Source organism: Lepisosteus platostomus, chromosome 11, assembly GCF_059453375.1.
Source record: "Lepisosteus platostomus isolate fLepPlt1 chromosome 11, fLepPlt1.hap1, whole genome shotgun sequence".
Classification (NCBI taxonomy): Eukaryota; Metazoa; Chordata; class Actinopteri; order Semionotiformes; family Lepisosteidae; genus Lepisosteus; species Lepisosteus platostomus.
The window spans coordinates 40,969,853-40,984,762 of NC_142621.1; the positions used below are offsets into that span (position 1 = coordinate 40,969,853).

Below are 14,910 nucleotides of genomic sequence, written 5' to 3' on the forward strand. Positions count from 1 at the left end.
GTTATACCAAGTTTTTAAAAAAAACATATTTGCTGCATTGAGTTTTGGACCATGCACGCCTTTGCCTTAAACATGCGCTGTTGGGAAAAGTCCTACGTTTGTCTCAGTGCTCATCCCTTTTTCTGAGCTGCCGGTGATTGGAGGGGTGGTGTGGTGTAGGGAACAGCACTGCAAGCTTCGTTCTGCGCAGGAGCCATTATTGACAATTTAGGTTTCTGCTGAGCAGTGACTTCTGAAATATGCATTGGGCTGTATTTAGTGTTATTGACGCTTGGCATCATTGTGGGGGGCTATTACTGCTTTGTTCTTTCATTCCTGTTTTGTAGCCAGTTGATGGAAATTATTACCTAAACGTGAACGCTCATTTTTTTTTTGTGCCCCCGTCTCTACTCCCCTGACCACCCTGTCTGTAGGTTGCCGCCATGCCAAAGCTTCAGGGATTTGAGTTCTGGAAGACCACTCTGAAGGGAGCTCGCTATATAGTGGCCCCCATGGTTGACCAGAGCGAGCTGGCCTGGAGACTGCTGAGCCGCAGGCATGGGGCCCAGCTGTGTTACACCCCCATGCTGCATGCCCAGGTGTTTGTCCGAGATGCCAACTACCGCAGAGAGAACCTGTACAATGAGGCATGTCCTGAGGACCGGCCTCTCATTGCACAGGTGGGTATTGCATCCCGTTGGGCAGTGCTGCTGTTGGCTGATAAAATGATTACTTTGTGTGTATCGCTGTTTCTGTAAAGTGTCTTCGTACAATCTGTACTTCTGGACTGAACAGAGGGATCATGATAGGTTTATTGCAAACAGCTTCTTTCATCATAACCCGTTTGAGATGACCCTTATGTTTCTGCTGGTGTTAAGTTCTTTGCTATTTCTTGTGTCATTTTCACGGCTTGTTTTTCTCGTGTTTTTTTTTTTCAGTTTTGTGCAAACGACCCAGAAGTGTTTGTCCAGGCAGCTCTGTTGGCTCAGGACTACTGTGATGCCATTGACCTCAACCTTGGCTGCCCACAGATGATCGCTAAGAGAGGTGCTGCAGTGCCCTGCTTTCCAGAGGCCAGGGGGCAAATTTATCATTTTCAGACTAGCTTTTCTTTAGAGAACTATTGTAAATAGACACATTTGCATACCACCAGGTCGCATATTGCTTTACAGTATACACAAATTTATAGTAATCTGCTAAAATAAACAACATGAATCCCTCCTCAGCATCCAGTAGATGCCTGCACTTTCTGTCTCTTCCCTGCTCTGTGATTAGCTCATCCAAGTAGAATAGTTTTGCTTTTGTAGTCTTTTGTAATTTGTCTGCTAATCCTTCATGATCAGTAAACTCTTGTATCAGACTTATATTCAATCCAGCTGGTTGACAAATACAGCTTCTTCTCTTTTAGGTCATTATGGTGCCTTTCTGCAGGAAGAGTGGGACCTTCTCCATAAAATGAGTGAGTTACTATTTTTTTCCTCTTTTTTATTAGTAAAGCAATATGTTTTAGGTCAGTGAAAAAAGGAGAGAAAGTAAATCTTCTGTTTAATAATCTGTTAATTATATTTCTTTCTAGTTAAGTATACTGCCTTTAAGTAGTTTTCTTAAACTGTGTAAAAATGAGGTCTGTATACAATTATTTCCAAGATGGACATTTTGCTTTGCTGTGTTGTAAATATGTATAATGTTGTAGTTTTTAGATGATTGATGTTCATAGCAAGGTCTGTATTTTGTTTTAAATTAAAACTGATGCAAGTCAGGTTTTTTCTAAAATATGGTAATCCACACAGCAGACATCATCTTTATCTGATCTCTCCACAGTCTCAATGGCCAACGAGAAAATTTCAGTGCCCATCACATGTAAAATCCGTGTCTTCCCAGAGATTGATAAAACTGTAAAATATGCCAAAATGCTGGAAGAGGCTGGATGCCAGGTAACACATGAGGAAGCACATAATATCACTGCTATTGGTTGTGTCCTATTCAATTGGCAGAGCTATTATCAATAGTCAGTATGTCATAGGTATAATTTCAGAAGGCTGAATAGAAATTGTCCTTTTTATAATTTGTTCCAATATTGTGTATCCAAATACCTCACCACTATCTACCACTCATTTACAAGGAAGACTGAAAACAGGAGTTTGTTCTGATCTCACTGTCATGCCTACTTTTGTATCTAATCAATAAGCGCTGGCTAGCTTTTGAACTCTCCAAAATCGGCTTAGGTATTTTAGCCTAACCCAGGTAACTGGTGTCATTGAAGATACAAAGTGGAATCGGTCTTTACAATTTTACCCCCCAAGTCATTAAGAAGCACAAAGACAATGTCATGGTCCCTGTGGATTCTCGGGCAAAATTATTAATTTAGGGCAGACACACAAGATTTTTCCCAGTAGTTCAGCATGAACAATACATTAACAGGTTTGGGTAGCTACAATGTAAAAACTTTGGGATAGTGTCCAATATTCAGCTGTTTGCCAAGTATTTTTGTCTAATATCTGACCTTATGGTGATTGTAGTTCAGGCTATAAATTTGTTTTATTAAAAACATCCCTCCATTTTCTAACTAAAACTCAAGGTTGGAAGTAGTGGTTAGAAGATGGATCAATGTTTTTAATAAAACAAGCTTAAAGTGCAATTAAGTTTCAAACGGAATCTGTTTTAATGTTACACATGCATCCATAGTTGACCTTAAATTAGTGAATTCATTTATCAATAATTTTTTTACACTGGATGATGGATTAAAATGATTTTGACTATGTACTTTTGTACACAGGTGCAATGCTGTAACTGTTGTGCAGCCCATGGAAAGAGTTGTGAATTGAGCATGTTTGTTTGAACCCCCAAAGGTTAAAAGCACACCTATTAAGAACTGAACAGTAATCTTCTCTAGCCTAGGTGTAAATAAACACAACAACATTGAATCATTGAATCTGTCGAGGAGTATTTCAAACTCTTGCAGTAACCTCCCCTGCAAATCCTCTAAAATGTGTGTAATATTTGTATCGCAGCTGCTGACGGTACATGGTCGCACCAAAGAGCAGAAGGGGGCCTTGACTGGAGTGGCTAGCTGGGAGCACATTAAGGCTGTCCGGTAAAATTCAGCGCTTTCATATTGTGAAGAAACGATAACTCATGAACATGAAGACACGCATGCAGTGAACTAGGAAGCAACTTCAGTTGTACAAACCTAGCAGCACGCTTCTTGTCTTATCAGATTTCTAATGTATGATCTTTATAAAAAGCAGAAGGTTATATTTAGGACGGAAATACCTCCAATTCTAGGCCAGTGTATCGTTAGTGCATTCAGTATGAAATGCTAAAGCTGTGTATTCTGTGTAATTCTCCCTGGCACAGGAAGGCTGTGGGCATCCCTATGTTTGCAAATGGTAACATCCAGTACCTGAGTGATGTTCACCAGTGTATTGAGGAGACTGGAGTGGAGGGGGTCATGATTGCAGGTAGGTGATGCTTTTGTAAGGAGTATGAGTCTGCACTTATAAAGTGCAGTGGAGGTGTAACACGTTGTAGTGCCATTGATGCTTAGTGTCTTGATCTGCTGACTTTATTCCAAAATAACTTGGGCCTGTGATTCATGAGCGAAAGTCCCAGGTTGCTGTTGCTGTTGTTTCATCAATATATTTACAGTAAAAACACCTAATAAACATTAGTTGGTATTATATCCTGATTTGAGTAGTGTAGTACACTTTGTCCTGAAACGCAAGTGCATTGTCTAATGCCATCTTAACCAGAAACATAAACTATACGGGGAAACCTTATTGGTTCCAGTTTGTTAAACATGTAGTTCAACCTTAACATATAACAATTTAATTTCCTATTGTGATTATGGTTTTCAGGATGCAAGGTAAACAAAAATAAGAGGACACATGCAGTCCACCATGTATGCATTTTCTGACATTTTGTGCTTTGATGTTTGTGTTCTCTGTGGCCTGTGCAGTTCAAGTGCATGAATTTATTGAAGAACCCTTGACGCCAAGACAGACTATAAGACTATACCACCGTTGAATAAAAACTTGAAAATCATGAATTAATTCCTGTATCATTTTAGATGTATATTTTCTCAAGCTAACGGGGAATTGAATCTGCCCGGCATTTTTTTTGTTATTTGAGGAAGTCATTTTCAGATGTGTAAAATAGTTAAATCTGTGTTTTAACCTGAAATCTTAAGAGCCCAGCAAAATCTTTAAAAAGACTAGCGAAAATTTGGCTTTTGAAGAAAAGATTTTCCCACATGAAAAGTAGCTACAGATGATGCCTCCAAGACTCTGTGAGCTGCAAAGTGAAGATTTATTTTCTCTCACCATGTTTTGGTTCCTTGTCATAGAGAGATAAGGTAAATAGTTTTGAGCGTATTGGACCTGTACAGTTTGTGTCTGCCAGTAGGGGGCACTCCTACTCCGGATCTTTTATAGATACACTTTAGACAAACACTGCTTCAATTCAGCTGGAGTGAAACACATTAGATAAGCTTAGCACCTTAGATGGCATTTCTGATAACGTTAATTTCATTGTCCTGACTGAGAAATGAAAAATGTGCCATTAAAAGGCTATTACAGGCAGAAAAGACTTATGCTCTTAATTTGCTCATACCGTTTGAAGGTAATAAACGAACACATGAAAGTAAACAGTCTCAGCTGTGGGATTGGTTTTCTCTGATTTAAAATAGATAACTCCAAAGTAATTCAGTTCTTGAACATTTTCCCCCAGAAAACATTTTTTTAAAAATGCATCCTCACAATTTAAAATTGACAAGGATGGTGTTGCAGCTGTAGTTTGGTAGATGAATATTCTAATGATAACAATATTAAGTTCATTTGTTCAACAGTAGTTTTAAAATCTATTTGAGTGCCAGACCTAAAACATTACTAAAAACCCTGCTAATGCTAGTTTATCTCCTTGCTTTTTTATAGCTGCTGTTTGAAGATTGGCAGTTTGCTGTATGAGTATTGTTGATAAAATGCCACGGAAACTGCCTGAAGTCTGAAGACTGGCAGCGGGCTTTGAGCCTGTTCTGCAGGTTTTCTTGTCGGGTTTGTTGGTGTGGTGATGGGTCTGGGCCCCGGGTACTGTGAGACCATGGCTGCTAGATTCACAGCTCTCTCCTTTGCTTCTGCAGAGGGCAATCTGCACAACCCTGCTCTGTTTGAGGGCCGCAGCCCCCCGGTGTGGGAGATTGCTGAGGAGTACCTGGAGGTGGTCCACCAGCACCCTTGCTCCCTATCATACGTGCGTGCACACCTCTTCAAACTGTGGCACCACACGTAAGCACCCTGACATTCTGCTGTGTTGCACAGATGCAAGAGCGCAGTGCTGTTCAAATGTTTGTTGGCAGCATCCTGGTGTGCATTTCCTGATGTGTCAGCTTGCACATTGTATTTCTTTGTTTTTTCTAAGCAAGCAGTTACTTTAGAGATACTATAGTTGTTCCAAACCAGTATGAGTCAACCAGCGTGCCACCAGACATGAACAGGTGTGTTGCAGAATTGTGGAGATTGTGTTGTCATAGGTGTGTGGATGGTGTGTGCCACACAAGTCATTTACTAAAACAAATGTGTCACAGTTTGGAAATACTGCCCTAAATAACCATTGTGACCAAGGTTTTCTAAGAGTTAAGTGTTGACTGTTTGAGGATCTATGCATTGATTATCATATGCATTGTTACTATTTGCCAATCAAGTGACAATTACCATTTTAATTGTAAAACAGCTTTGCAAATTTGTTTCCTCTGTGGCTGGCAATTTTCATTCATTTTCATTACTTAATGAGAGCTACAGCCGTTCTTCAGTTTGAAATGTCAGTCAAATCAGTCATTATTATTATTATTATTATTATTATTATTATTATTCTAAGCCTATATCAGAAAACCCATTCTGAAAAATAATGTAGCTTCAATAATTAGGTTGCTTTTAAGCATTCCTGTTTTTGTTTTTTTAACTAAGTGCTTTCTTACAAATATGCACAGCACAGCATATGTAGACAGCTTGAAGTTTTGCTCCATATATGTAGTCACGCATAAGGTGGAAATACTTCTTGGGATGTATCCTTTTTGTATCCTTATGTGGGGTCTTCCCATCTTTATCTTTAGGTCCTCTTCGAGTTGCTCCTGTAAGTATTAAGACTGTATGGGTTTGGTACAAGCTACCACACCATGAAGCTGATTAATCTGGCTTCTTTCAAGAAATGTTCATCTGAAATCCTTGGATTCATTGCTAGCAGCCAGAAGAGCTAGACAGACTCTTCTCCTCTTATTCTATCTTTATATTGTATTTCAGATCAGGTTTTTCAGATCAGAGAAACGTACTGTCCTGTGAGCTCACACTAAATGGGGACTTGGCATTTAAGAAATGGGACTTGACCATGCGGCTTAGTAAAGTCAATCCATATAGCATTTTCAAAGAGCTCCATTTTCACATGCATTACAGAACCATTTGAGATATAAGATTACAAAAGTGTGAAAAAAGGTGTTTTTCTGTCTCCAGAATGCAAGTGCATTCATTGGATAAGTGACGAGGGTTTTCATCTCTTCACAGGCTGCAAATCCATCAGGAGCTTCGAGAAGAGTTAGCAAAGGTCAAAACCATCGCTGGAATGGCGCAAGTCAGCCAAGAGCTGAAGAAACGATGCCAGGTACCTTATGGGCTTAGGGCCCTTTTTTCAATGTACATTTAAATTAGTTGCAATATATTCCATAATGCATTATGTAGCACATAAAAGCTGTATTTGCTTGATCACTGTGATAACATAATTAATTTCACAATTTTACATGTGAAATTAAGCTTTAGTTACAAAAAATACATGCAATAAACATTGCCCATGTGTAATCAGAAAGCCTGTTGGCCATTGTGAGGTTTATTTTTCCTGGAAAGGGTTGGAAACCTGGAGCCTGTCCCAGTAGCACAGGGTGAGGCCATGCCCTAGATGCCAGTGTGTCATAGGGCACGCACACACAAACACACAGGGACTATTTAGACCAGTTACCTCAGCCAGCATGTTTTTGGATGGTGAGTGTAAACTGGAGAAGGATGGATGAAATATGCAAACAGTAAAAAGTATGGAGTCAGATCCAGGGCCAAAGAGTTACAAGCACTAACTACCAGGTAACCTGCAACATAATCACTGCTAAATTAATATCCTGTTGCTATATTAACTTTTAGGGTTAACTTTTTTTACTTTCATATGCATATTGCTTCTGTGTGACTGTTTTCTGGGAATCTCTAGAGATGGCTATAAACATGATTTGGCCTTAGATCTATGGTTAGAGAGGAAATAAGGTATCAACTGCGTCTAGTACAAGAACTAATGGGCATAATTGGTCATTACGTAGTGAAACTGGTTAGATCTATACTTTATAGTGTTTAGATCTAGGGGGGTCTTATTAAGCTTATATTTGTTTTAAGAGTTAAGATGATTACTTCCATTTATCTAGGAGGAACTAGCCAATCAGGTTGAAGGAGAGAAGCCTGCAGGCGGGCTCCTATTCCCTCATTGGATCTGCCAGCCGTACGTCAGACCTGGGTGAGAATGTCGCTACTCCACAGTTCTACTGTGGGTCATTGCAAGGGATTTATCCTGCTGAAATAAATACCTGAAGGGATTTCACATATGTTTGGTTAAGTGAGCTTCAACATCAGTTTTTTTTTTCTTGGAAGTGCAGTTTCTGGTCTGGGATTGTTCTGAGACAGTTTGTGCGTGTTTATTTCTATAATATCAGCCCTACTCAGTCACTAACACTTTTGTATTGACTGGGAGAGTAGTTATTGTTCTGCTTTTTGTCCATGAAAAAGTTAACATTTTCTAGTCAAAAATGCCAGTGAATCCAATGTTTTTGTTGCCTAGGTTCTGATCCACATTTGAACTAATTCCAAATGGTCAGTTTAGTCCGTGCATTGAACTCTCCTGTCCTTCACCTTCTATTGCAAGTGGAGAGTCTTCAAACTGCTTCCTTTCCAGGGAACCCCCTGTACAGCTATTTAAGTCACGGCAAGAGGCCACTACAATCATGGTCCATCAGAAACTTCAAGGTTTTTTTTCCCTGGTATTTAGAAAACCCTGATATCTCAAGTGCTGTCAGTCTCGGTTTTTAATCATGGAAACCTAAAATACTTTTTCTAGCTCGGTGAAATGCAGTTATTTTTACAAAGAAAATAAAAACGAAAAAAGATGGCTGCTGTAAAAATAATGGCATAATATAGCTGTCAAATAATAGGGACTTGACTGCAGTGGGTAAACAATTTTTTTTTTTCCACATTTTCATTTTCTAGTGCGTTTCCAAGCAAACGTTGGAGGACACTGTTTGCATTGTAGGTTGTTTAAAACAATGTCATGGCTCTTCATGGAAAAATTAAGTTTAGGTACAAAAAAACAGCAAAGGCTGTGAAAGACATCCATTCTTATGTTTTATTTATTTCCATCAGTAAATGTTTTCCATGCTCTTACAGTGAGATATTAATCTTTTTTTACTAATTTATTGCATTGCGTGTTAATGCTTCAAGTCATCTTAATCAGCTTATTTACTCAGCACTATGCAAATATTCAGTCATGTGCCTTCATTTAGTAAAGGTTTATAAAACACTTAATCTAGTCTAAAATAGTAGCTATATTCTTATATTTTGAAGTGTAATGCTGCCTGTGCATATGTTTGTATTTATAAATGCAAAATGTATTAATACAAAAGAGTTAAAGGCATTAAAATATACAGTATGTAGTGCTGGTAAAAGCAGCTAATCACCCTGACTGTAGTTTACATGTGATGAAAGCTTATAAATGCATTTGTATTTTTCTAAAGCTTATGACTACTTTGTAGCAAGCATTTTCATTTCTTTCTCCTCTTTGAAAGGTCAAGAGAACCTGAAATGACTGATTCTCTTTCATCCGCTTTTAATGAATGGCATTCTTCGATAACCGTTTGTGGGGCTGTGACACGCTGCTGTACAGAAATGTTCCTTGGACAGTTTGCAGCGATTTTATGGACGTCATTCATCACTTCCGTTTGAGAAGCAATGACCTGTCTATATGTAGTAATGTAACGCCATATGTGGTGTTTCCTCAGAACAGCCAGAGGTGGTTTCACAAATTGTTGTTCTGCTCCTGATGCGATGGAAGAGTTTATGATCGATTACATGATTATTTTCTGTCTTAAAAAGCAGAAAGATCTGCATAGCCTAAGTAGCGTTTTCTTTCCAGAGTACGAAGGTTCAGCCAGGCTGTTGTGACATTGTCACTGCGTGCCGAAGCTCAAAATTAGTTCTTCTGATCAGTTCTCTTCCCTGTCCCTGTTGCAGTCTAGTACAGACTAGAGTAAAAGCAAATTGTGATATTCAAGGATTATTCCTTCAGACCAAAATGTTCTTGCTATTTCCTGAAAACAATTGTAAGTTTCAGTGAGCAGATGAATGTGTCTGAGAGAGAACAAAATGTGGATGCAGAATCAATAAAATTAGAAAACGTCAAATGCTGTTCTCATGTGAAGAGCTTCGGGGATCACACTAAGTGCACTAGTTGGAAAAATAAGGTTTTGGAAGAAATTTGTTTTTCATTAGGTTCTATTTTACTATTTTACACATGTTGAAGCACATTGTGATCCTTTTGTATCTTCTTTGCAGAAGGTGAACTACAGTACTTTTGAATATATTACAATGGTGTAGTTGATTTTTTTATTTTTTCAGGAAAGGAAACTTTAGAAAGAAAAACTGTTTACATCCAGATGCCAAATGTCAGTTTTATTGCTTTTACCTTACCTATTAAGTGTATTTACTGTGAAATATATTGGTAGTAGGGACATTACCAGATCTATCTCACAAAATAATATTCCTGTTACTTCTTAGAAAGAAGGGTGCTAAAATTACACAGTATAAAATCTGTAGTAATAGCAGTACCACCTTCTAGCCCGATCTTGCCAGTCCTAAGCTAAACAAGGCTGAGTCTGGTCAGTGCTAGAATGGGAGAACTAGGGGAAATCAAATTGCTGCTGCAAGTGGTCTTGGACTAGTCTGAGCTCTTCAACCCAGATGGAGCAAGTTCAAACCTGGGTTCAAGCCAATTGCGTTTAATTATTCACTTGAGAGCGAACGATATGCCAACATGCTCCTCTCAATTCGTGCATTAATTTTTCCACTTGCTTCAAGTCCCGAAGCTCTTAAGAGGAGAGCTGTCACTGACTGGAGGAGTAGTGCATCTCTCATTGATGGCCTGCAGACTCCAGACACGTCTTGGCGTCACTGTTTTTCCAGTGCTCTGGTCACAGTCAGTTACTGAAATGATTAAGACTAATATCTGAGCCATAGAACACTGTCCTCCAAGTGAGGAGCTTCACTATTTGAGATCCTCACAAGCCCCTTTGCAATCCTTTAGTCCTTGTGGGAGTTCGTGTACATTTTTGGGTAGTGAGAAGAGGCCTCTGGCCAACAAAAATCTGCTGTCCTCACTTTGATTTGAAATTTGTGATGGGCAAGCAAATCATATTTTAGATTTTGTCAGGATCCTGCTTTCTTGTTAGTAGGATTTCTTTGCACAAAATGCAGGTATTCTGATACTGGGATGTTGGCTGTAATCCAGTTTAGACTGAGTTTCAGATTGATTCAGTTCCTGGACAAATCTTTAAAGGCCTTGATCTCCCTTAGGAAAACTGCACAAGGAATCGATATTAAAGCATTTCTCTCTTCTTTATTTACACAGATAAACTATCCCCAGCCAATCAGATTAATTTCCTCTTCATCCAATTAATCAGTTTGTGTGACATCTTTACCTAATGAGATGAACTGCAGGGAAAATTTAAAATATATTTTTCTAGTGCACCGTCTAAATAAATGAGTGAATTTCTTTCAGTTTACAAATTTAAAATGAGAAAATCAATTTTCATATATATTGAAGGTGAGGATTAATATTTTGATGATTGCTGGTGCTGAATATCACTTCTGATCTGTCAGTTAAGCTCAGCAGAGTTTCACCTTTTTAATCAGTGACCAAGCACACCCCTGGAACAGTATTTGATTTGATCAGTTAAAGATGTGCTAAGGAATAAGACTTTACAAAGAAAAAATGATGATGTCCACAAAGATAGATACAGTATGAAGGTTTTATGGAAGGATGTGATTTTTCTAACTAAATGGGAAAAGATCATTCTTGTGGTGTTTCATTTAATCAGATAATGTTTTTGTTTTTTGTAATTGCTTCCTATCCATTTTAGACACCGGTAGACTTCCTACAATTTTAATCATTTCAGGAAAGAGCTGTTATTTTCAGGAACATGAAGCACTTCTTTAGCAGGAGGTCTGTGTAAATGGTGAATGTTTTCACCAGTGGGTATTTTAGGGCTGTTTGTGCACGTTTCTCTTTCTTTCCCTATACTTTACATATGGGTTATGCATATGTTCTTTGTTGTTCATATTTACTGACAGTAGGAGTTAAATCACATTTTATGGATTAGAAAAGATCATTTAAATGCATTTTAAGTTTTTTTTTATTTAGATGTGATGAAACTCCAAATTGTGAAGTGAAATGAAACAGTGATCTCTATGAAATTCAGTAAAATCTCTGAAAGTACCTCGCCTCTAAAAAGGTGAAACCTGATCTGTCTTTGCAGCCTCAGTGGTTCAATCCCTCAATTGTAATGTACTTTATTGAAATGTGTTTTCTCAAAACTGGACCAAATTCTGTGCATTGCAGGGTGTTGTTCATAAAGCGGGTATTTGCTTCTTCACTCTGATGGGTTTATGTGAATGGCAGTATTTGTATATGGGCAAAGTTAGGACCTTATCATTACCATTGGAAAGACTGCTGTTGTGGGTTATGAACCTTCTGTATTTTAGGAAATCGAAACTGTGAATCGCACCATTTCTATTCCAAACGCCATTGTATTAAAATGCAGCTCTTTTCCAATCCTCCAGGCCTAAGGATGTGCAGTGTGAAAATGGGAAGTCTACAGCACTGGCAAAGTCTGTGTGTGTAAAGAGAGCATTGGAGGTCACTGAGGGTAGCTCCGAGTTCCTGTCCAAGAACAAGCAGAAGAAGAAAGCTCGCAATCCCAACAAGAACTTCAACCTCGAACAGAAACGTGAGTGAAGGATAGCTATCTTGCCCTGTGGTGTTAAACTGGAGTGTTGGGTGATCTGCGTTATGTATAGTATTTTGGAGTATCTGAGGAATGATAATCTGCTCTTTACAGCTTGGAGCACAATCATCTGCCCTAAAACTAGAAGAAAAGAGTTTAAATGTCTGTACTTAACCATACGCCTGCTCATGTATCAAAGTGTTGTGATTGCTATCCTCTTATACACCAGTTTCAATGCACTTTTCAGTACATCCAGATCTTTCATTAGCTGAGTCATAGTTAACTTTTTTTTAACAAACTCTTGTTACAGAATATCTGCTGAGGAATAGGTTAAGACCATGACTTTCACTACTATGCTATTAAATAGTTTCTAAATAATGCCTATTTATTTAGTTTTATTAACTTTTACTGGTCTTTGTTATACCACAACAAGCAGTGAATATAAACAATTTTGTGAATAATATAATGGTGTAGAAATGACAGATTATTTGTATACCTTGTTATCCTTGACATGTTTACCCTCACATATCTTACTGTGCAAACCTCCGCATTCCATTATCATTCATTTTGTTACGATTGATTTGCTTTCAAATCAAAAACTAATTGTTCCACAAAGTCACAAGTTACAGAACTGCAGCCCACAGAGGACTGGCTTTGGAAGTGATAGAATAGGTGATATGTTTCTCTTGTTTTTGCAGCAAAATACATCAAGTGTGAGCAGTGTGGAAACCCAAAGGTGAGTGTCTCTTGTTAATAATGACCATTGATGAGCCCCAGGTCTATTGGCAGGAGTTGTGCTGACATGGTGGCTGCAGGGAGTGGCATTAGGATTTACTGTTGCTGGAAGGTGCAGCTTTGGTGTCAGTTTACATTTTTTAATTCTTCTTGAGGTTTATCTACCATTTGTTGTTTTTTGCTGCACTGTGAAGCCTAACAGAAACAAAAACAATTAGATTTAAGCAGGGCCTTTTATGGCTAGAGCTTGCATTGACAAAATGGCATATGAATTGTGCAGATTATCTCCGAGTTTCAGCATTGTAGCTACTCTTTCAAATATCTGTATATACTTGCTAGTCCTATTCCTGTATGCCTTTCATGCCTTCAGTCCAAAGACTGTCCTTGAAGTGCTTTATGCAGCAGAAGTATAGCCTTTTGAAAGGACCATGATGTCAACTAGAAGGATATCTTTTACAGTGACATACTGTAATTAAATATTGAGCATTTTCATGTTTATCTTACAGCAATCATGGCGTCTTGTCTTGATCCCAATGTAGGAAAAGCCATTGCCCTCTGGGCCATCGTTAACTATAATTATTATCAATATTGTAATTTGTGTAAACTACATCTCCATTTTACTGCAAAGAGTTGCTGTTTTGTTCAACAACTGGCCGAAAAAAGTGTCATTCAAGAAACGGTTTGCTGTGGGAGTGAAATGAAAGTCAAGTAGTCTCTCGGACTAGTGAGCAGAAAAACACTCAGCAGCTAGGATTTCAAGTGAAAAGCATCTCACTCTTGTTTCTTGATTAGCAGACTATTCGAGTTTTAACTGGGAAGCAGAATCTGCCAAAATTAAAGGATGCCACAAGATGGAAAAAATGCAGAACCTTGCATATTCATGTTATATGGTTTTAGCAGGACTTCTGCTCTTAATTCATACATTGTTTTATGGCTGTGAGCATAAATTAAATGCTTTATTTGAATGGCGAGAATTTGTGTAGTTCTTTTTCTTTCTCTAGTGTTGGCAAGGATGTACACGTCAGTGATGTTGCATTGTTCTTGGGTGACAATTTCAGCATATAAAGTGATGATTTTGAGAGTGCTTGTAATTACAGGCCAGCATTCATATTTTTCTTTGAGCAAATGTTAAAAGGTCATTCATTCAAATACAATCATGGCAGAAATGGATACGTATTAACTGCTCTGTGAAACATCATTTTGGAGTGTGCTCCTGGTGGGAGGACTCATTGCAGCTGTTGATGATTATTTTAATGCTGATTACTTTTCTGTAGTTTAAGGGAGGACTTACATAAGAGGTTTAGACACTAATCATTTTGTGATGATTTATGGTTTTCTTTTTTCCATTTTAATTAGTTTCCGAAGCTTTCAGTAGTGTGTAGATTGTCCTGAACCGGTAGATCACTGTAATTAAAATGAGCAGCAGCAAGACATTGCTTATGATTGCTGACACTATCCTTTCACTTTCCAGGCCTTCTAGCAGAGACAAATTCTCACCTAAGAATTCAAGGAGGCATTTTCAGATACATCATACATAATAATTACCCACATCTGCAGTTTGTTTTTTAAAGGGAATCTGCAGTCCCAGGTTGTAAAACAACATAAATTTTACAAAAGTTTACATTTTTAACTACATATCTTAACATTTTAGCTTTTGTTATTGATTTTTACATTGTCTAGAATATATAAATGATGTGTCAAATTAACCAAAGTCTCTTTCATAAGTAGCCTCTTAAAGCTCAGCATTTCCTATTTTGTATTTGCAATTTAAGTTTTTGGTAACTGTAATGCTCTGCACTTGTCCACATTAATCTTCTTGGTGTCTGTTCAATTTCCATTTTTTTTTAAATTTTAGTTGCAGCTCATTTCTTATCCTCTTGTTTTGGTATCATCTTCAAACTTGACAAGTGTGCCAACTATACTAGAATTAAGATCATTGATATAAATCAGAAAGAGTAGTGGTCCTAACACAGACCCCTTTGGAGTTGCACTAATTGCATCACCCAGTTGGAGTATTCACCCCTTATATGTACTGTTTCTATGAACTAATTCCTGATCCAAACATGCATTTTTTCAAATATGCTACAGCCTATCATTATGAAGAATGATGTTCTTGTGAAAGTCTA

General features: G+C 38.0%; 1 protein-coding gene across 3 annotated transcripts in view; it reads left to right on the forward strand.

The window, feature by feature from the left end:
• The window catches only part of dus1l (dihydrouridine synthase 1-like (S. cerevisiae)), a 34,355-nt gene that overhangs the window by 1,349 nt on the left and 18,096 nt on the right, over positions 1-14,910 (forward strand). For all 3 annotated transcript variants that reach the window (XR_015925392.1, XM_088599689.1, XM_088599688.1), the window contains exons 2-12: positions 414-659; positions 918-1,026; positions 1,388-1,438; positions 1,801-1,913; positions 2,991-3,073; positions 3,337-3,440; positions 5,117-5,261; positions 6,531-6,627; positions 7,427-7,515; positions 11,886-12,052; positions 12,748-12,785. Coding sequence is in view for 2 of the 3 variants with exons in the window: in XM_088599689.1 (XP_088455815.1) it covers positions 423-659; positions 918-1,026; positions 1,388-1,438; positions 1,801-1,913; positions 2,991-3,073; positions 3,337-3,440; positions 5,117-5,261; positions 6,531-6,627; positions 7,427-7,515; positions 11,886-12,052; positions 12,748-12,785 (1,233 nt within the window). In the remaining variant the exon portion in view is untranslated. The remainder of the gene's footprint in view (positions 1-413; positions 660-917; positions 1,027-1,387; positions 1,439-1,800; positions 1,914-2,990; positions 3,074-3,336; positions 3,441-5,116; positions 5,262-6,530; positions 6,628-7,426; positions 7,516-11,885; positions 12,053-12,747; positions 12,786-14,910) is intronic.